The sequence below is a fragment of the Pogoniulus pusillus genome, chromosome 35, assembly GCF_015220805.1.
Source record: "Pogoniulus pusillus isolate bPogPus1 chromosome 35, bPogPus1.pri, whole genome shotgun sequence".
In the NCBI taxonomy this organism is placed as follows: Eukaryota; Metazoa; Chordata; class Aves; order Piciformes; family Lybiidae; genus Pogoniulus; species Pogoniulus pusillus.
Genome location: NC_087298.1, coordinates 13881538 through 13902424, shown reverse-complemented (window position 1 = coordinate 13902424; position 20887 = coordinate 13881538). Strand labels below are relative to the sequence as shown.

General features: G+C 61.7%; 1 protein-coding gene and 2 long non-coding RNA genes across 4 annotated transcripts; 1 reads left to right on the top strand and 2 right to left on the bottom strand.

Annotated features, from left to right (window-relative positions):
• Positions 1–1725: 1725 nt before the first annotated feature.
• Positions 1726–3778, bottom strand: LOC135190069 (uncharacterized). The gene is made up of 2 exons (XR_010308418.1): positions 3642–3778; positions 1726–2935 (listed from the first exon to the last, which is right to left on the bottom strand). It is a non-coding gene; the product is annotated as an uncharacterized LOC135190069 (long non-coding RNA).
• Positions 1822–20570, top strand: PRRX2 (paired related homeobox 2). 2 transcript variants are annotated; one of them, XM_064170973.1, is made up of 5 exons: positions 1822–2096; positions 14191–14199; positions 18629–18783; positions 18890–19068; positions 19559–20570. In XM_064170973.1, the coding sequence occupies exons 1-5, from the start codon at positions 1835–1837 to the stop codon at positions 19692–19694; spliced, it is 741 nt and encodes a 246-aa protein (XP_064027043.1). In that variant the 5' UTR covers positions 1822–1834; the 3' UTR covers positions 19695–20570. The 2 variants fall into 2 exon arrangements, with proteins under 2 accessions (XP_064027043.1, XP_064027042.1); XM_064170972.1 differs by lacking the exon at positions 14191–14199 and having other exon boundaries at positions 1822–2078; positions 18599–18783.
• LOC135190068 (uncharacterized) lies at positions 15406–20634 on the bottom strand. The gene is made up of 5 exons (XR_010308417.1): positions 20555–20634; positions 18564–18690; positions 17617–17828; positions 16140–16233; positions 15406–15649 (listed from the first exon to the last, which is right to left on the bottom strand). It is a non-coding gene; the product is annotated as an uncharacterized LOC135190068 (long non-coding RNA).
• Positions 20635–20887: the final 253 nt, after the last annotated feature.

The window sequence follows — 20887 nt, the reverse complement described above, 5'->3', positions numbered from 1 at the left end:
GGCCCTCACTGCCCTGCTGCTCCCCCGGCCCTGATCAGCCAGGCTGTGCCCCCAGTGGGGGACACCTATGGACATCTCTGTCCCCCAGGTTGGCCCTTGGGCAGTGTTTCATGGACACGGTGAGATCCTCACTCCGGGAAGTGTCCATTCTTGCAGCCATGGTGGAAGAAAGTGGGATCAGGTGGGTATGGGGGTGAGGAGGAGCTGGCACAGGGCTGCTCTGGGTTCCCAGAGGAGGGGACACCTCACCCCAAAAGCACGAGGCAGCCAGGAGGGCTGAGGGAGTCAAGGCACGTTGCAGTGAATTTGCTGGGTGTGAAACCGCAGCGCAAGCATGGCCCCGGCACAGCAGGGACACATCCGGCTGGGTGCTGGGCAGGGGTGAAACACCCATCCCTAGGGAGCAGTCCCCGGGAAAGCAGGAGCAGAACGTGATGTGACACCAGCCCCTGATTGACACGGCAGGACCAGACGCCGGAGTGGACTCCTAAATTAGCCCGAAGGCAAATAGTCGGGTCCAAGAGGGCAAATAAATGGACCCCAGAGCAGAACGGGACGGGGAAGGGAGGCCGAGCTGCCTTGTTTGCACACCCGGAGCCCCCCGCAGAGTCGGAGAGAGCCAGAGTCTGCCTTCAGCTGCACCCCTTCCAAGCTGGAGAGCTCTGGGAAGCTGCTTCCCCGTCAGGAAGATCAGATTTGGCAGCTCGGGCTGGCTCCAGGGGCTGCAGGGCTGGGGGGGATGAGAGACCAAGAAAAGCTTCAACAAACGAGAAAATAACCCGGGCAGGGGTCTGCCCCCCCGGGCTGTGCTGGGGCTGGTAGGGGGGCACCTTCCCCAGAGGCTGGCTGTTGAGCTCTGTGTGCCCGCAGCCCGTCCGTAGGTGCCCGGGTGGGAGAGCACACTGCAACCAGGGCGAAATAAGAACGCAGAACCTCCTCGACCGCTGCCCATCGTCCCCAGCCCTCGCCGGGCACCGGCACCCAGCCGCAGTGTCTGGCTCTGCCCCCTCCCCGTGTCCGAGCATCTCTCTCGAAGCGTATCTCTAATTTTGAGGAGGAAAAGCTCCTTTTTCCTCTCCCGGCGGCTGGTTTTCATTAGGGAGGTTTCTCTCTAAGCCCAGGGGAAGCAGCCCCTGAGTTTTTCGCTGTGGTGCAGGACGTAATTATCTCATTAGGAGGAGAGAGCCAGGCTGTTCCCAGGGGAGGTGACCCTGCTGCGGGGTTGATGGGGACCAGGGGGTGCATTCTGGAGCTGGAGGGGGGCTGTGTCCCCCGCTAACCTGCGGGTCACCTCTGCCTCCAGCCCCATTTGGGCCCGGGGAATCTCCCCCCACGTCCCTCCCCACAGAGCGCAGCCACTTACACTTGTTGATAGAAGCACTTAAAGCAGAGGCTGGGGGGGATGATGCGGACCGGGTAAGGGGGGGAGGGGAGGGGAAGTCGGTCCTCGCTTTTCCTCGGCTTGGCTGACAGCTCTGCTCGGCCCCTGGCAGGGGGCAGGTCGCCGGGCCCGGGGGGGTGGCGAGGGGCCGCCCCGCTCTGCTCGGGGCAGGGGCGTTTGAGCAGCTCCAGAGCAAGGAGCAAGGGAAGAAGGTTGGGGCTGGGAGCGTGGCTGTGCCCCAGACGTCAGCGCAGGGCGGAACGGGGGCTGGGAGGCAGCCGGACTCGCGGGGGCAGCCGGCAGCTTCCCCCCTCCCCCCCTCCTTTTTTTCCAAGTAATTATTAATTACTATTATTATTATCCTCTTTTTTGGGGGGAGGGAAGTCGGGAAGAGGAAGGGCGCCGGGGAGCGGCCCCGCACCTCGGGGTGGGCTCCGGGCCGAGGGGGGAGCCATGGACTCGGCGCCAGCCTTCGCCATGGACAAGCCGTTCGCCCCCAGCGCCGTGCGCGGCCCCGAGCCGCCCGAAAACCCCCAAAGTCGGAAAAACTTCAGCGTCAGCCACCTCCTGGACCTGGAGGAGGTGGCAGCCGGGATGAACGGGACCCCCCCGGCCGGTCCTCCGCCCGCCGGCAGCGGTAAGGCCGTACCAGAGCCGTCGGGAGGCAGCAGCGGCAGCGAGGCAGCGCCCCAGGACGGTGAGTGTCGCCGCCCCGGCATGGGCCACCCTGGTCTGGGGCAGTTTTGGGATGGGGTCACCCCCTCACACGCCTGCCCTAGGCCGGGCTGCGCAGCACCGAGCACGGCGAGCAAGGAGGGATCGGTGTCACCCGAGGCGGGGGACACACGGACCAGCAGGCGTGGGGGTGGAGGAGAGGAGTGCCTCCCATCGGGGCGAGCTGCGGGAGTGGCAGCACCCGAACGGCTGGGGCAGAGAGATCCCGTCCCGGGGGACCGGGACACCGCACCGGGGGGCGAGGACATCGCACCGCGGGACGGGAAAGTTGTACGGGGACGGAGAGGAGTGGGCTCCAGGACACCGTACAGGGGGACAGGGTCGCTATACCGGGGAACGGGAACATCGCGTCGGGGAAGAGGGACTCTTACCGGAGGAGAGAGGGCTCAAGGACATTGTACCGGGTGCCAGACACAGTGGACCGGGGTACGGCAACATCGTAACGGGGCAAACGGGGCTCACGCAGATCGTTCAGGATAAGGAAGAGTGGTATCGGGGACAGTGACACTGTTCCGCAGAACGGAAACACCTCAGCAGGGCACAGGGACATCGCTCTGGGGGAGAGGAGGGTCGGGAACCGACTGTGTCCTCGCGGCGGTCGGAGGTGCGGACACGGGACGGTCCCGGGCAGTCAGTCCATCCCGGGGCTGCGCGGCCTCCGGGGTCTTCCCCTGGGGTTCCCCGCCTCGGTTTCCGGGACCGAGGAGCACATGCGGCTCGGTGGGGCCCGGGGGAGTTGGACGCCGCGGGTCCTCTCCCGGTGCCCGTCATAGCACCTCTCCGGTAGCACCGGCAGTACCCGTCCGGCGGCGACAGAACCTGGGCAGGGAGGGGGGACGGGGGCAGATCCGAGACCAGGCTTCGCGACGTTCAGTCCCCGAAGGAGGCACGTTTACAACGGGACAGTCCTTCCCGCCCGGGGCTCTGCCGCTGCCGCTCGGCCCGGGGGCGCGCATCCTTCCGCGCAACTCCGCCAGTCTCCGCGCATCCCGGCCCCACTGCTAGGAACGGCAGGGAGGAGGGTTCGCCCCGTCCTTTCCTCAGAGCCCCCGTGCGGAGGCATCCTACGGCCCCCAGAGCCCTTCCATTGCCGGTGTCCCTTCGGGTGGGTATGCGGGAGGAGAGGGGAGCAGAGAGGGAAGTGGAGGTGCCCCAGCACACCCCCGCGGCCCGGGCTGTGATGCTCCCTCCCCTGGAGGTGGCTTTTCCCAAACCTGACCCCTCTGCTGGGTGTGGGGTACCCGGACTCATGTGCTGAGCCCCTGGAGCACAGCCCCAGGCACCGGTGGCCCTGCTGAGGGCAGCGGAGCCCACTCGGGGAGCTGTGCAGGTGAAAGGTGCTCAGGCACCCAGGGGCTGCCCAGACCTGCAGTGAGAGACTCACAGTGAGAATCCTCCTGCCCCAGGGTGCTCCCTCTGCCCCCTCCTGCATTCTGTGTGGGTCTGAAGCATCTTTTTCCACCCACATCCCACTCCTTGCACAACTCTTTCCTCCACAGACGAGCCCCCTGAGCCCCCATCCCACCTCTGCTTGGGGTGCTGAAGAGTGGGGGAGGGTGAGTGCTGCTCTCTGGGGTGGTGCCTGGTGGTCTGGGTGCTGTTTTCCATCATGCCTCCTTTTCCTTGAATTCTGTCGAGTTGCTTTGGGACTGTGGGAAGGTTTTGGCCAGTGGACGGGACCATAGTGAGGACAGTGCTGGAGGGGGTACTAGCACAGCCCGTGGAACCCAGCTCAGCTGGCTCATCTCACAGGGCTCTTTGCAAGACAGCAGAGGATTTGCCACCCTACCGAGCTCCTAATGCAGCCCAAAGAGGCTGAATGGGGACCAAGAGTGATGCAAATACCAGAGACAGAGGCAAGTGAGCTGGCTGATCCCCGTGGCCCCATTTTTCGCCCTAAAAAGACCATTAATCCTGGGACAGAGGCCCTATGGAATTTGGCCTGCTGGTGCCAGCACCACTGGACCAAGGAGGATTGTTCCCATTAGCAACTGTCCCAGAGAGGCTGTGGGGATGAAGACACCACCAGATCTGGGATGCTCTGACACCCATCTGAGCGGGGAAGCATTGCTCCTCCTGACCTCACCTGGGGAGAGAAATGCCTGAGCAACGGGAGCAGGGCAAGAGAAGGAGACAGAGAAGAAAGCCTGAGTGTCTGTGAACACCAACTTGTGGGAGCACTCACCTGCTGTCTGAGCTGGACTGCAAGTTCCTCAGTGGAGACTTGGAGCAGTGGGCAGGTGCCCTGCATTTATTGGAGCAGTGGGCAGGTGCCCTGCATTTATTGGAGCAGTGGGCAGGTGCCCTGCATTTATTGGAGCAGTGGGCAGGTGCCCTGCATTTACTGGGGCAGTGGGCAGGTGCCCTGCATTTATTGGAGCAGTGGGCAGGTGCCCTGCATTTATTGGAGCAGTGGGCAGGTGCCCTGCATTTATTGGAGCAGCAGGCAGGTGCCCTGCATTTGGAGCATCAAGCAGGTGCCCTCCTCTGCAAGCTCTGCCTCTCGCTGCACATCTGCAATGCTTTTGGCATCAGTGTGATGACAGCAGAGGAACTTTTACTGCTAACGTTATCTTTTACTAGCATCCTGAAGTTAAACAGCCTCTCAGTGTTTTCTCTTCCTCTTCACCATCATGGAGTTTTTTTCTGCCAGATGCAGGTTTGGGACCCCCTCGGCCAGTGGCAGGGGGTTTCTAACCAAGGCAAATGGATCCTGGCACCCTCTGTGGAATGTGGCTCTGTGGTCTGGCTGGCAAGCTGTTTTCAGGGTCACCACACTGGAAGGTCAGAGAAAGAGCAGCCTGGAGCTCGCTGCAGTGTTCTGGCATCCCCTTCACCAGGAAGGGCTTGCTGTGGTCTAGGGGAGCCTCAAGAAACCCCTCTCTCCTTCCCCAGGCAGCCACAGCAGGACGAGGTCTCTGAGCCTGGCAGAGATGGATAAGCTCAGCAGATTCAACTCCTCCCTGCCTTCATTGCCACCTCTGGTCCTACAGCCCTCCTAGCTGGGAAGGGTGGCTGGGGACAGCCCCATGGCCAGGGCACTGGGCACATCTCTCCTTCAGGAGCAGCCCCTCTGCTAGTCCCCGGCAGGGCTGGCACATCCCTTCTTGCTGGCACTGAGGACCAGAGCCATCCCCGTCGCCCTCCCCAACCAAGGGGGCTGCTCAGCCCCTGCCTTGGCCCCAGCTCCGAAGCGGCCCTGAGGGCACCCAGAGCGTTCTCACGGGAGCACGAGTACAGAGCTCATCTGTGCAGCTCATGGCACCCAAAAATTAAGAGGCAAGAGCACGGAAACACCAACAGGGTGGCAAGGGCTCGTCCCCATCCTCGTCCTCGTCCTCCTCTGAGGCAGCGCAGCAGCCTCCCTTCGAAACCTTCCACACAACTTCTGAGGTCTTGAAAGCTTGTTCACCTCCTTTCATTAGACTAACAAATAATGTGTAACGCGAAACATCTGTTAACAACAGCCCTTAATGTTCTCAAGATGATAAAGCAGGAGGGTAATTTTAGCCAGCAGCCCTTGACTGATGGCTTTTCAAACAATGAACTTACTTTTGGTGCCGCCTGGGGATGGGAGAGGGAGCGGGAGCCGGGCGCTGGCTCCGGCACCGCTGCGGGGCTGAAAACTCAAGAAAGAGTCACTCCTGTCGCGGCTGGGCTCGGAGGAAGGACTTGGCCCCCTCCAGGGCATCCCAGCCGGCTGAAGCTAGCGGGACTGGGCAATGGGACGGTGGGATATGGTGACCCCTCGGTATCTCGTTTGCAGAACAGCTCCTGGGGTTCCATCCTCACTCCCGGGGTGACTGAGACCCCCCGCCCCCGCTGGAGCTGTCTGAGCAGAGTGTCCCAGCACCCCGGGGACAGTGGTGACAGGACAGCAGGGCAGTGCTGAACAGGGCAGTGATGGAGGAGAGGAGGCGAGAAGCTGCGCCCGAGGGGGCAGAGGGAATTAGAGTGGTGTGAGGGCAAATCGGGCTTAATAGTGCAAATGAGGGAGCTGGAAAGGGAGAAGCCAGGCAGGGAGCTGCTAACAGAGCAGAAAATGGGCAGGGACTCGCTTTTGGGGCCAGGCAGGGGCTGACTGCTCCCAGCTGCTGCCAGGGTTTGGGCACCTTCCCCAGGGCAGAGCCACCCTGGTGATGTCCCCGTGCTGGCCCAGCCCAGGGGCTGTGCTGGTCCTGGCTCACAGGACACGTCTCTGCTGTGCCCAAATGCCACTTATCCCCCCAGGACACCTTCTCCCCTCTGGCTGCAGGGTCAGGAGGCAGCCTGCGACGCAACACTGCTGGAAAAGGACCGGGATATGTCCGCGGGGATCTGGCTTCCCTGGGATGTCCCTGCCTCAGCTGCAACTAAAACCAGTGTCGTTAACTGGCCACTCCCTGTGCGTGGCCGAGACGGGAACTGCGGCATCCGAAGCAGGGGGAAGTGAGCTGCCTCGGTCCTTGTAAGGCCAGCGCAGCCAGGCTGGGTGGCACTGGGACAGGAGCCATCTGTGCCAGCCGTGGCTCTCAGTGATCAGGCCTCACCTGCCCTGTCCCCAGCACCATCTCCACATTTATTTGTGCTTAGCTGAGGCTGGTGACAGGTGAGGCATGGGTGGGTGGATAGGTGAATGGGAGCCTGATGTGCCCCAGGTGGCTGAAATGATTTCCAAGCACTGGCAGGGGGCTCAGCTATGAGGCTATAGGGAAAGACTCACCTTGCACCCTGCTAAGGCTGCTGTAGGGAACGGGGACAGCCCTAGCCTGCAGCATGGTCCCTGCCGACAGGCTTCTCCTGCTCTGTTTGGGGGCTTTTCCACCACACCTACAGCTGAGCTGCTGGTGAAGAGCAAACAGCACCAAACAGGGCGTGAGGAGATGAGATCCCCTTGTGCTGTGGAGCCCAAGAGCTGGAGTAGCCCTGACTGGGTCAGGAGAGCAGGAAAATCCCTTCCCCTCGAAATCACTTCCCCTCACTGCTCCCGGTGCTTCTCTCCCCTCAGCACCCCCGGGGAGCTGGGTTTCCCCAGGCATTGCTGCGGGGTATGCTCCTTCCCACCCCTCTTCCCATCAGGGCAGGGGCACAGGGGGCAGAGCTGCAAAAGCCACCCCTTGAGAGGGTCTGGAGGGGACAGCGAGGGGGTCCTGTGAGTGGTAGGGGCTTCAGCCCACTCCCTTGGCAGCTCCAGCAGCACCCAGTGACATGCTTAAAGCCTCACTAGCAGCTCCAACGCCATGGCACAGCTGTGCCCAGCCCAGCAGAGTCACCTTACCCAGCCCTCCGAGCTGTTATGCCTAGCTGGACCAGCAACAGCTCAGTGCAAGACTATTTCCCCTCTGCTTTTGGGCTGCTCTTGCAGGGCCTGGGCTGATTCACAGGAAAACTATGAAATTTGGGCTGGGTGCAGCCAAGAGGGGTGAATTGCAGCGAATCAGCATTTTCAGAGGGCCTGGGTGTGTGTCTGCAGCTGAGAGGCTGATGAAATGATTTGGGGCTTTGAGGCTGCCTCAGAGAGCCTCCTCTCTCCTGTGGTGCGAGGCCGAGTGCCTGTTCTCCCGGGGCCGATTTCCTCTGGCCATGGGGAATCATCCAGCCCCAGAGCTATGGAATCGCTGATCCCAAGGGATGGGGCTTGAGGCAGGATGGGACCTGGGTGCTTTGGGGCTGGCAGAGCCTTGGTGTCCCTGGCCGGCACCTTGTCCCCTCCCTGCAGTGCGAGCAGCAGCTGGAAGAAGTTACCCTCCCCGGATGGCATCCCTGAGCCATGGGGCAGACTGAGAGCATCACTTGTGGTGCCAGGACAGTGCCTCGTGGAGCCGAGCTGGGACCAGGCAGGGATTTAGACCTGGATTAGTGCAGAGCTGGCTTTTCCTGTCTGGAAAAGCAACTGGGAAGAGAGTGAAAGCACAGTGAGCAGAGGCAGCTGAGCCTTGCCCCATCCCGGTGCCTGCACAGGGCCAGCAGTGCCCGGCTGGATCAGGGAGCATGGGCAAAGGACTGGTTTGGGGCAACCCCTCATCCATGGGCACCTGGTGCTGCATGGCCTGGCAGGGAGCTGGGGAGTAAATGGGATGCTGATGCTGGAGGGTTTGGGGGAAATTGTTCCAGTTTGAGGGGGGAGAGACACTCTCCTGGGGGCGTTAGGGGTCAGTTGGTGTCCCCTTTGTCACCTCTATACCTCCCCCCTCTGCGGCTGGACTGCCCAGTCCATGGACATTGCCAGGGTGCAAATGGCAGCTTGGGGGCTGCTTGCAGGCATTAACTGAGTAGGAGGAATTAGCTGAGCAAGAGGCATTAACTGATCAGGAAGAATTAATTGAGCAGGAGGCATTAATTGATCAGGAAGAATTAACTGAGCAAGAGGCATTAACTGAGCAGGAGGTGTAAGGAGGTCCCAGTGCTGCTCCTTCAGTCCGGCTCTGGGGGTTGAGCTGCCCCCAGAAGCTTGGGCAGGACTTGAGGGACAGCTCAGCTCCTGAGGGGTGGGTGTTGGGTGAGCTGGGAGCCTTCAGAGAGCAGCAGCGCCAGCCGCCAGCCCCCTCCCCTTCGCTCCTCACCCCCCTTTGGAGCTGGTCTCATAAAGCAGCTTTTCAGCGGGGCCGCGGCCGTGGCTCGGGAGGAGCCGTGCGGGGCCGTTCCCGGCTGCGTGTCTCGGGCTGGAGCCTGCGGCGGAGCCAGGCGCCAGCCTCGCGCCCCGAACCAGATGTGCAGCGGCGCCGCCGCCGCCACCGGCGAGAGCTTCACACGCGAGGGGACTGCGGAGCACATGGCAGGGACGGCACACGGCAGGGAGCCGGGGGGCACACGGCAGGGGAACTGGGGGGGCACATGGCAGGGGAGCTGGGGGAGGGCACGGCGAGGGAGCCTGGGGGCACATGGCAGAGGAGCCAGGAGACAAGTGGGCGGGGGGCACACGGCAAGGAGCTGGGTGCTGGGGAGGGGGCTGGGAGAAGCAGCTCAGGCAGGGAGCCGGAGCAGAACCGTTGCGGCCGCAGGTTCGTGCCGGCCCAAGCTGGGCATTGCTGCCCCGTGGGCTGGACTCCCGCGTCCCTAGCAGAGGTGCCGAGCAGAGACCACCGGTGGGATGCCGAGGAGGAGATGCGGGTGACAGAGTGAGGAGCACTGCCTCGGTGCTGCTGGGGACTCTGCTGGTCTCAGCTCGGGCCAGGGTGGCACCAGGCTGCTGCCTGAGGGGTTGGACTCTCAGCTGGGCTGGCCACATGGCTGCAATTTGGGGGCTGGAAATACCTCGGGGGAAGGTTTGAATTAAAAAGCCCTGTTTGCATGGGCGCTGGGAGGCACTGAAGCATTTCTGTTAGTCTTAGAGGCTTATAAAACCTAAACCAAATGCTGAAACCAAGCTGCCAGGCACCGTCCACTTCGGGAGCCCTTGGGATGCCCAGACTGAGCTGGTTGCCTATCCTTGGGGCAGTTTGAGTGGGGCTTGTAGGACAGTGCCCAGGAGTCCCTGATCTGCACCCCAAGACTCCAACCCCAGTGCCAACATGTCCCAACTCTCCTCCTGGTTTTATTTTGGGGTCCTGCCCAGCTGTGTGCTGGGGTCTGGGTTGCCAGTGTGGCAAGATGGTGCTACTCTTGGGACCTGAAGGGGATGAAAGCTTGGGGTGACAGAGGGGAGGGCCCCAGCTCCTCTGGGCTGTGCAGAAGCAGGACCCTGACACAGCTGACCCCATCCTGGCACCTCCAAGGTGTCCTCTGGTGGCATCTCTATGTCTGGCACCTACCCCTAGCAACCTGCCTGCCATCCTGTCCCCACCATCCCTGCTGTGCCCCCCGCACGGCTCTGCTTTGAGCTGGAAGCAGTTAACAGGGCTGGGTTTAGACCGGACCTGATCTGGGCCACTTAGTAAAGAGAATGTTCTGCAACGAAGCTGGCAAGAGGCCACCGACCTCAAAGCAACCCAGACTGGAGGTCAGCACTGCTGCCAGCCTTGCCAGGGCCCACCGGGCTCCTCCTCGGGGCGGGGCTGGGCTCCCGGGTGGGGACTTGCACCCATCCCACGTCCTGGCCAAGTGAAAGTGTCCCTAGGCCAGGGACAGGCCATGGGGCAGGCCCTCAGCAGGTGCCAGCACTCGCTTGGGTGCTTGGTGGCATCTTGGGCGGGCAGCTGCAGCCTGCCCCGAGCTCACAGGACGCTCTTGGCAGCTCCCTGAGAGCCTGGCAAGGGGCTGGGGTCACCCTCAGCACAGGCACAGCCCTGGGAGGGGATTTTTGGCCCACAGTTCACTGAGCCCCAGGGAGGTGCTCAGCACCCCAGGTCCTGGGCTAGATGCCCTGGGCCAGTGCCACCCATTGGCAGGCACAGCCACACAGTCTGAGCCCTGCTGCCCTGCACAATGGCCCCAGCCTCCACTCCTGGGGTGTGAGGGAGCCAGGGTGGCTGGGAAAGTACAGCAAGAGCTCTGCTGAGCCCTGTACTGGGTGCCAGTGCCAAGGCAGGGCTCTAAAGGCTGTTGTGGAGTAGTTGTTTGAGGGGCTGCTGATGGTGCCAGGCTCTGTGGTCTGCATCCCGCCACAGGGCTGGGGCCAGGATGCTGGGGCTATGATGCTGGGATGCATCCTGGAGCTGGTGAGCCTGGCAGCAGGGCCTATCCATGTCCCTTTCTTCAATGGTCTGCCCCAGGCAGGCAGCTCCCATCCCAGGGTGATGGCACCGAGATGGCATCCACCTGGCATGCCCCTGAATCTTCTTGTGGCTCTTACCAGTGACCCTGGTGGCTGTTCTTGGCCGGGACCATCCCTAGGAGTGGCAGTGTCCCTCCACACAGGGCTGCTGCTCTCCAGGTTCCTCCTGCTCCCAACCCCCCCACTTTTGCTGCACTGCTTGTGGCCATGAGCCAAAAGGAAAGTGCCAGTGCTGCAAGCACGGGCTGGGCACATCCTGCTGGCATGCAGGGTTGCCTCTGGCTCCCCAGGCCCTTCTAAGCACGTTGGCCTTTCAGCTGGACACGCTGTGGGGGAGCTCAGAGCCCCCCACCCTCCTTAGCATCACCACCAAGCAGCTGCTGGGGCTGTAAAGGGAGGAGCCTCCCTCAGGCTCGGGGTTGCAGGCTGAGCATGGAGCATGCCTAGGGCTGCAGCACCACTGGGCAGGATGCCCCCCGACCCCTGGTGCCCATGGCGGCACTGGGTGGTTTCTGGATGGTGCAGCAGCAGTTCCATAACCATAAAGCAGGCTGTCAGTGAGCTCGGGGTAAGGGCCCCCCGGGACAGCCTTGGCCTCTTTCTTGGTGCAGGCTTTTGCTGCTCCCTCTCGCCGGAGCCTCTCTCCCGGCAGCAGCAGAGGGCTGTAAAAGCCTTGTCAGCGTCTCAGCTTGTTCACAATTAATGAGGTGAAACATCCTCGGAAACATTTCGCTGCAATGTTTCCCCAGTAGCTGAGGCCTGCCCCTCTCTTAAATTTTTCATGTGCGCCACTCGAGCTGAGAAAGTTTCCTTTGGACTCAGCACATTTGGACCCCCCCCAGCTCCAGGCTCCTCGCCCTGAGCCTCCGGTGCTCCCGGGGTCTTTGGGAGCCTGGGGCTGGGCTGGAGGGGAGCAGAGAGTAGCAGCAGGTTGGGATGGGGGGGATGGATCCGCTCCCAGGGTCTGGGGAAGGGGCTGCTGGCTCCTGTTCCCCAGGGCTGCTCCGTGCTCTGTGTCCGTGGGCTGCTGGCCCCTGTTCCCCAGGGCTGCTCTGTGCTCTGTGTCCGTGGGCTGCTGGCCCCTGTTCCCCAGGGCTGCTCCGTGCCCTGTGTCCGTGGGCTGCTGGCCCCTGTTCCCCAGGGCTGCTCCGTGCCCTGTGTCCGTGGGCTGCTGGCCCCTGTTCCCCAGGGCTGCTCTGTGCTCTGTGTCCGTGGGCTGCTGGCCCCTGTTCCCCAGGGCTGCTCCGTGCCCTGTGTCCATGGGCTGCTGGCCCCTGTTCCCCAGGGCTGCTCTGTGCTCTGTGTCCGTGGGCTGCTGGCCCCTGTTCCCCAGGGCTGCTCTGTGCCCTGTGTCCGTGGGCTGCTGGCCCCTGTTCCCCAGGGCTGCTCCGTGCTCTGTGTCCGTGGGCTGCTGGCTCCTGTTCCCCAGGGCTGCTCTGTGCCCTGTGTCCGTGGGCTGCTGGCCCCTGTTCCCTAGGGCTGCTCTGTGCCCTGTGTCCGTGGGCTGCTCCCAGCCTGCATTTGGACCTCACAGCATTGTGCTGTGGGCAGGGGTTGGTGGCCCCAGGGGGCTGCAGCCCTGGAGGGGAGGGTAAGGGCAGTCTCAGAAAGGAGCTGTGCCAATGCGGGGCTGCCCAGGAGACGGAGCCATGGTGGTGCCATGCACAGCGGCTGGGCTCACAGGTGGGCACAGGAAGGGCACCACTGCTGGGTGATGCAGCAGCTTCCCAGCTGCTCCTCAGCCCTGCAGGCTTCTGGAGGTGATCTGGGGAGACTGAAGACCTGTAGTGCTGTAGGCAGCTCCCTTTGTCTCTTCCGTGGCAAACCCTGTGCCACCTGAGGCTGTGGGTGGGGGCAAGTCTCCAGGTCCCCTGTGGCCTATAAGCATCCCTCCTACCGTCCCTCCTGACATCCCACCTGCTCTCTCTCCTCGGCTCAAAGTCCCAGTGCAGGCAGGTAAATCCTCCCTAGGTCCCCTAGGCTGTCCCCAGCTATATCCCAGGGCAGGACAGTGCTGGCAGCAGCCCCTGGAAAAGACGCCCCCAAGTCCACCCTGGGTGCTGGGGCCTTCAGCTGGAGCTTAGTGGATTGACAGACTTCGTTGGGTCAGAAGGGACCCTCAGAGGGCACCTTGGCCAACCCCCTGCAGGCACAGGGACACCTCCAACCAGAGCAGCCTGCCCAGGGGCACATCCAGGCTGATCTTGAATATCTCCAGGGATGGCTCAGGCACCTCCCTGGGCAGCCTGTGCCAGTCTCTCCCCACCCTCACCGTGCAGAGCTTCCTCCTGCTGTCCAACCTAACTCTGCCCTGCTCCATTTCCAGACCACTGCCCTCGCCTGTCCCCACAGCCCCCTCTGACCAGCCCCTCCCCAGCCTGCCTGCAGGTCTCCTACAGATACTGAGGTGCAGCTCTGAGGTCTCCCTTCAGCCTTCTCTTCCCCAGGCTGAACCACCCCAACCCTCCCAGCCTGTCCCCACGGGGGAGGTTCTCCAGTCTCTGAGCATCTTCCTGATGCTCTTTTCCTCAGACCCACTCCAGCAGTCCATGTCCTTGTGTTGGGGGTCCCAGAGTTGGGCACGATTAAAGCACTTTGGATAAAGCAGAGCTGGACACTACAGGGATGGGAAGGACAATTCCCAGTCCCAGGAGTTTTGCTCACCATGACCCTAAGGGAAGAGCTCAGGCACTGGAGCAGGCAGCAGAGGGAGGTGGTGGAGTCCCTATCCCTGGAGCTGTTCAAGAACCCTGTGGCCATGGCACACTTTGGTGGCCAGGGTGGTGCTGGGTTGCTGGTTGGGCTGGAGGATCTCTGAGGGCTTTCCCAACCCAAACAATCAAACGCCAAGCTGGGTGCAGTGGCTGCCACAGCAGAGGCTGCGCTGCCATTCAGCCAGGCTGGGGCAGGCTGCAGGGGTGGGCAGGGAGAGATGGAATGAAATTCCACAAGGGCAAGGGGAGAGTCTGGCACCTGGGAAAGAACAACTCCAGGGAGCAGCATAGGCTGGGGGCTGAGCTGCTGGAAGGCAGCAAAGGGGAAAAGGCTCTGGGGGTCCTGGTGGGTGGGAGGGTACCATGAGCCAGCAATGTGCTCTGGGGACCAGGAGGGCTGTGGTGAGTAGGTCAACAGAGGTTCTCTCTGCTCTGCCCTGCTGAGGCCACATCTGGAGCACTGTGTCCAGTTCTGGGGCCCCCAGTTCAAGAGGGACATAGAACTGCTGGAGAGAGTCCAGCACAGAGCCACAGAGATGCTGAAGGGAATGGAGCAGCTCTGCTAGGAGCAGAGCCTGAGGGAGCTGGGGCTGGGAGCTTGGAGAGGAGGAGACTGAGAGGTGACCTCAGCAGTGGTTATCAATGTGTGCAGGTGAGTGCCAGGAGGCTGGAGCAGGCTCTGCTGGGTGATGCCAGTGCCAGACCAAGGGGCACTGAGGGAAGCTGAGGCAGAGGAAGTTTCATTTAGACACGAGGAGGAATTTTTTTCCCTGTGAGGGTGCCAGAGCCTGGCACAGGCTGCCCAGGGGGGTGTGGAATCTCCCTCTCTGGAGATACTCAAACCCCACCTGGATGTGTTCCTGTGTGATCTGCTCTAGGGGATGCTGCTCTGGCAGGGGGCTTGGACTGGATGAGCTTCGGAGGTCCCTTCCAGCCCCTGGCACTCTGTGATCTGTGACGGGGAGGAAGAAGTGAAAGCACTGCGGATGAGCTCCGCGGGGACGTCACTGCCGGTGCCCCCCCGCCGGGCGGCCGGGCCGGGGGCAGCGCAGCCGCTGCCGGAGGAGCCCACGGCAGGCACCGCGGACGCTGCTTCCCCAGAGCACTGCTTGGCCGTAAACGGCCTCCAGCGCCCCTCGGCCTCCCCGCTGGAGGCCCAGCGATAATTTGTTAAATCCACACCGGGTGCCGCAGAACCTCCTGTTTGGTTTCGCTCATGCAGCCTCCCGCCCCCTCCCCAGCGCCCCTGCTCCCCCGCCTCGAACCGGGCAGGGCCTTTGGGGTCTTTTCATTTGTTAAGGAGAAACCTTAATTAATAAAAGTTATTTATTTGCTCGGGGCCGGCCGCAGCCCCGGGGTCAGCTGCGCCCCCGATCATTAGTGCAAGTTAAACAAACCCAAAGCGTCTCTCAGCGCCTTGGCGGAACCCAGAAACGCCGAGGGCTGAATTTATTTGTCTTAGGAAGAATTTACAGCTAATTCCCTCCAGGCTATTTCAACCCTTAGATTATACCCAGGGAGGGGGGGGGGGGAGAGGGGGAGAAAAAGAGGGGGAAAAAGAGGGGGGGAAAAAGAGGGGGGAAAAAGAAGGGGGGAAAAAGAGGGGGGGGGGAAGAGGGGGAAAAAAGATGGGGGAAAAAGAGGGGGGGAAAAAGAGGGGGGAAAAAAGAGGGGGGAAAAAAGAGGGGGGAAAAAAGAGGGGGGAAAAAAAGAGGGGGGAAAAAAGAGGGGGAAAAAAGAGGGGGGAAAAATGAGGGGGGAAAAAAGAGGGGGGAAAAAAGAGGGAGGGGGGAAAAGAGGGGGGGGAAAAAGAGGGGGGGAAAAAGAGGGGGGAAAAAAGAGGGGGGAAAAGAGGGGGGGAAAAAGAGGGGGGAAAAAGAAGGGGGGGAAAAAAAGAGGGGGAAGAAAGGGGGGGAAAAAAGGAGGGGGGGGGAGAGGGGGAAAGAAAGAGGGCAAAAAAAGAGGGGGAAAAGTGTTGAGGGGGGAAGAGAGGGGGGAAAAAAATCACCCAAACAACCCAAACCCATTCCAGGCAGAGAAGGGAAGGCAGCTCAGGGCAGATTTGATCATTTGGCTTTGGGGGGCAGAGGGAAGTGTGAAAAATGTGAAGTTTCAAAGGATTTTGGCCAAGTGCTCACAAGTAGCTGGGAGGTGTGAAATAATTTCATGGCAGAAAGGTGCTGGGGGCTGTAGGGAGGAGAAAATGAAACACATTGGAGTGCAGGATTCCTGTGGGGAGGGGGCGGCTCAAGGGGAGGCTCCTGACAGGGCTCCCCAGTCACAAAATAGGTTGGGTTGGAAGGGACCCCAAGACTATCCAGCTTCAAGCCCCTGCCATGGACACCTCCCACTAGCTCAGGCTGCTCAGGGCCCACCAGGGGAGGATCCAGGTTCTGGTTCCTCTTTAGAGTGTCACCCAGCATGGCTAAACCCAGCCCCTCCAGATGGGTGGCAGAGGGTCGCCAGGGCACCCTGCTCACCCCCTGCCTCTACCCCTGCCCTGCAGCAGCACTTGGGTCTGGAGGCTGTTTTGGAGTTATCAAAGCTTCTCCAATAGAAGCAACCAGTCTGACTCTGCAGCTGTGGGCATCCCACCAGCACTCAGGGTCCCCCTTAGCTGATCAAAATTCCCCCAGCTCAGGCACAGCCAAGGGCTTGCTGCTCTCCGATCACTCACCAAGACACAGCCTGAATGAACTCCAGTCCGAGCTCTCCATGCCAGCAGAGTCACTCAGCACCTCCCAGCTCCCATGGCTCTTGCCTCTGTGGATCTGGGGAGACAGAAACCAGCCAAAAATGAGCTGCTTTGAGGGTGAATTGAAGGAACTCTTCCTCCTCCTCCTCCTCCTCCTCTTCCCCCCTTTCAGCCAAATGAGAGTGGTGAGAGAAGCTACCCACGTGGGAACGTCTCAGAGCTGGCTGTTAAACTGGGGACGAACCCAAGGGGGGTTAAAAATTGTATTTATACTCTCACTGGGGCCCTGTTGAAGTCGTTGCTGGTTTGGTGAGGGGCTGAGGGTGCCCCTGGTGACAGCACTTTATGAGCCAAGCCCTGCTCTATAATGTCCCCAGAAGCCCCTCAACGTGGCCACAACCCTGCAAGGAAATGCCTCTCCCCTTCTTGCACCCTGTAGCTTCTTCCCAGCCTGAAGGTTTTGGTGCCAGGCTCCTGGAAGGCTCAAGGACAGCCACGGCTGGAGCTGGTGTGCTCTCATCCAGCAGCTCATTAGCTCGCTGAAGGAAAACAGGACCAAAAAAGGAGCTTAACTGAAAGGGGCAACTGGGAAGTGGAGGCTGGCAGAGGTTTGGAGCCACAGGGATGAGGGCTGGAGGGAATCTGGGGAGTTCTATTTGTGAGGCTTTGAAGGCAACCAGCGGCAAAGGGCAGCCAAAGAGGCTCAGACCTGCAGGAACTTCAGGTGTGGCACCATCCAACCTGGCTGCACCCAACCAAGATGGCCCAAGCACAAGAGTACAGGCAGCTCCCAGCCTGAGAGATGGTCAGGCAAGGTCCAGAGGACACAGCTGGGACAAAGAATGCGCCTAGACCCAGGGAGGAGCCTGCAGTAGTCCCTGGGAGGTGCCCAGAGCTCCTTCACCTCCCCTTCCCATCTCTGTCCCCATGGGCCCAGCCAAACCACGGTCATAACGATGCAGCATTCCCACAGGTGCTTGGGAGACAGGGAACGGGGCTGGTGGTGGTGCCCTGCAGCCCCTCCCAGCCCAACCCTTCATCCCTGGGCCAGGGTCTGGGAAGCACCCAGAGCTCCCTGGCACTGGCTGTCACCATAGCAAAGCTCCAGAGAAGCCAACTGCTCTTTCCAGGAGCCCACTGGCACCCACGGGAACAAATTCAACTCTCTTCTCTGCAGCGTCCCCTGGCACAGCTCAGGCTTGGCACTGGGGCACTGCTGGTGGCAGCACCAGTGGATGGCTTTCAGAGAAGGGTGCAGGAGCTCCGCAGGAGCTCTAGGTCTGGACCCTGCTTTGGGCAGAAGGTGACAACCTGCCAGCAGACACGAGGAGGGTCTCTGCTCCTCGTGGCTCATCTCAGGGTGGGACAGTCCTCGAGAGTGGTCTGTGTGGGCACAGACACACCTGAGGGATGTGACGGAGAACTCAGTGGTGGAGGTTTCATGGCTTGAATTACTCACAGCTAAGGTCCAAGAAGGCTTTTCTGGCCATGAAGGTCTTGGAGCTCTTCGTTCCCTCCTGCTCAGCAGCTTGGTGCTGGCTTGAAGCAGCAGAACTGCTCCAGTGGAGAGCAGCCTCTGGGGCCCTGCACAGCTCTTCAGTGGGCACCCAGATGGGTGATTAACGACTCCGCCTTTCTTGAGCATCTTCGGGGAGGGATAGTTCCTGGGTTCTGGAGAGCACAGAAAAGCCCCTCCAGAACCCTGCTATGATCAGAATGCCATAAACCCAGGCTCATTGCAAGCAATTCCAAACCCCTTCACCCCAGTAGGTGCAGATTGGATCCAGATGCTTTATTAACAGGCAGGGCAATTAAGCAGAGCCTCCCTCGGGAGGGCCGACAGAGAGCCTCGCTCCGCAGGAAGCCTTTGTGGGCAGCTGGCTGGGGGTCTGGGAAGAGGACTTCATAAACTTGTCTCAACCAGATGATATCAGTGAGGAGGAGACTCAGCTCAGCCTGGCTGAAAGCCCAAGATCAACGCTGAGAAACCAAACTGCACCCTTGGCTTTGTGTTGCCATGAGCCAGCGCAGCCAGAAACAAACCCTGCGGAGGCTGAGCTCTGCCAGGCCTGGTGGCTTCCTTCCTAGCTGTGAGGACCAGGGTGGGATGAGCAGATGCTTGGCTGCTGTCCTGTGCCACCTCAGGGACATGCAACAGCTTGGCTCCAGGGGTGCTGGCCATGGGAGCTGAGACCACATCTGGGAGATGTTCTGGTGTTGAATTTCCATCACCGTTCAGGGAAGCTTGACCTCAGCCCTCAGCGAGTGGCAAGCCCAAGGTGCCCTGCAGGTGGGGGCTGCGAGACGCAGCAGTCCCCTAGGACCCCTGAGGTGGGTCTGGGTGGCTGTGGCTGGACGTGCAACCACCCCAGGGCTTTGCAAATGTCCCCACCTGGGGTCTCTCACCTGGGTCTGGGTCTGACCTGGCCTCTTCTGTGCAGGTGAGAGCCTGAGCCCGAGCCGTGGGGCAGCCAAGAGGAAGAAGAAGCAGAGGAGGAACCGAACCACCTTCAACAGCAGCCAGCTGCAGGCCCTGGAGAGGGTGTTCGAGAGGACTCACTACCCAGACGCCTTCGTGCGCGAGGAGCTGGCCAGGAGGGTCAACCTCAGCGAGGCCAGAGTCCAGGTGAGAGCAGTGCCCTGTGCCCTCTCTCCTTCAGCCTGCCCATGCCCAGGGCGCTGGGAGGGCTGCCTGGGGCGCTCCCGCTGACCGCGCTCGGCCCCGCCCGCAGGTCTGGTTCCAGAACCGCCGAGCCAAGTTCCGCCGGAACGAGCGGGCGATGCTGGCCAACAGGTCTGCCTCGCTGCTCAAGTCCTACAGCCAGGAGGCAGCCATCGAGCAGCCCGTGGCACCGCGCCCCACCGCGCTGGCACCAGAGTACCTCTCCTGGAGCGGCACCTCCCCGTACAGGTAGGTGCAGGCGCTGGAGGAGCCGGGAAGGAGAGGCCATGGCACAGGCTGCCCAGGGCTGTGTCTCTGTGCCACTGCCGAGGACGCAGGGAAGGAGCTGCTCCAGCTCTGCTCTGGGCCCCCTTCCCAGGCTTCCCTGCCTCCATGCATTCAGGGCTGCAGTGGGGGCTCTGCTCCTCGTGGGGATCCTCCTGGCCTCACGCTGACCCTTCCCACATCTCGGCACAGGAGGTGGCACCAGTCCCTTCTGGCTCCCAGCTCTCCCAGCCAGCCAGCGCGTCCGAAGGCTCAAGGCAGGGCCCCCTGGCGCATAGTCTGAGGGCTTCCCACCTGCGTCCAGCCACACAACAGTGCTGAAGCCTTGCCTGCTCTTGGGGGAGATGCCCAAGAGGGAGCTGCCAGCCTGGTGCGGGAAGCCATCGGGACGGCACAGGGCATGGGGATCCCCCGCTGGGCCACGCCTCATTCCTCCCCTGCTCCCTCTCTGCAGCACTGTGCCCTCCTACAGCTCCAGTGGGACTGCAACGCCCACCCAAGGGGTCAACATGGCCAACAGCATCGCCAGCCTGCGCCTCAAAGCCAAAGAGTTCAGCCTCCATCAGAACCAGGTGCCCACTGTGAACTGACCTGGGCAGAGCCCAGCCTGTGGCCTCATCTGGGATGCAGAGTGGAGCTCCTGTGCCAGCCCAGGACGAACCCACTGCCTGCACCACCCAATGCCACTCCTCCAGCACCTCAGCACCTCTCCTCGTCCCTCTTGAAGGTAGAGTCAGTGCCAAGCCCAGGTGGCACAGCAAGCACAGCCCCACTGCAGAGCCCCCCCACCCACAGGCTATATTTACACGCCGGACCCCCTGCGCCGCAGGGCAGGCACTTGCCGAGGGAGCAGGAATTTGCTTCCAAACATGGAAGGATTTTGGACTATTGGATTTGACCAATTTGGGTATCTTGCCCAGAGAGCCACTGGGCCTGCCCCTGCCGCGGGGCAGTGCAGCCATGGGGGGGACTCGATCCCCCTCTCCACTGCCACTCCTCCTCCTCCTCTTCTGCACCCTCGGCTGAGGTGCTTGGGGAGACTTTGCTAAGCCACTGGCTTGCCCCAGCCAGAGCTTAGGAGCTGCCTATGCTGGGGGCATCAGGCTTTGTCCCTTCCTAGAGGGGTGAGGAGGGCTGGAGCACCCCAGCAGCCTCTCTCAGAGCCTGTGAGCTCTCCCACGAGCTTCAGGCAGCCTCCCCAGTCCCCACGGGGGAGCTGCCAGTGACTCTGCAGTCCCAGGTCATCGAAGCCTCCCAGGGAAGAAGGAAATTGGAACAAGCTGTGGGGTTGGAGCTGAGCAGGCAGCTCCCAGCACTCTGTGCCAAGGCCAAGCGGGTGCTGCCTGTGGACAAAGCCCTCTGGAAACCAGACCACCCTGCCCTCACCCAGTGCACAGAGCCACCAGCTCCCATGGGTGGCCTGGACGGGGAAGACATCAGCCCTGCTTACCTAGGAGGGTTTAGCCTGCAGCACTGGATCCAGGGATGAACACCACAGTGGCTGAAGGGCTCCTCCGGATGAACGTCCTCCAGCCTGTGACATCAAGGCTGCAAGTGTCCCACCCCACGTGTCCTGAGTCCCCACCACTCCCACGACCATCCTCTCCCTTTCCCACTGGGGCTCACACTGCAGCCACGTGTGGTACCCAGCAGCTGTGACATCAGGACCCTCAGCTTCAGCCCAGGCTGGACTCACTCAGCAGTCAGAGCTGGAGACCTGATGGGAGAAGCAGGAGGGAAGGAGGGAAGGACATGTCCACTGGCTGGGGGTGAGCCACTCCCT

Excerpts from the sequence above, each read along its gene's own strand:
- PRRX2 (XM_064170972.1), top strand. The coding sequence starts at position 1,835 with ATGGACTCGGCGCCAGCCTTCGCCATGGACAAGCCGTTCGCCCCCAGC. Across the intron at positions 18,784-18,889 it reads TCAGCGAGGCCAGAGTCCAG|GTCTGGTTCCAGAACCGCCG; the intron begins GTGAGAGCAGTG and ends CCCCGCCCGCAG. Across the intron at positions 19,069-19,558 it reads AGCGGCACCTCCCCGTACAG|CACTGTGCCCTCCTACAGCT; the intron begins GTAGGTGCAGGC and ends CCCTCTCTGCAG.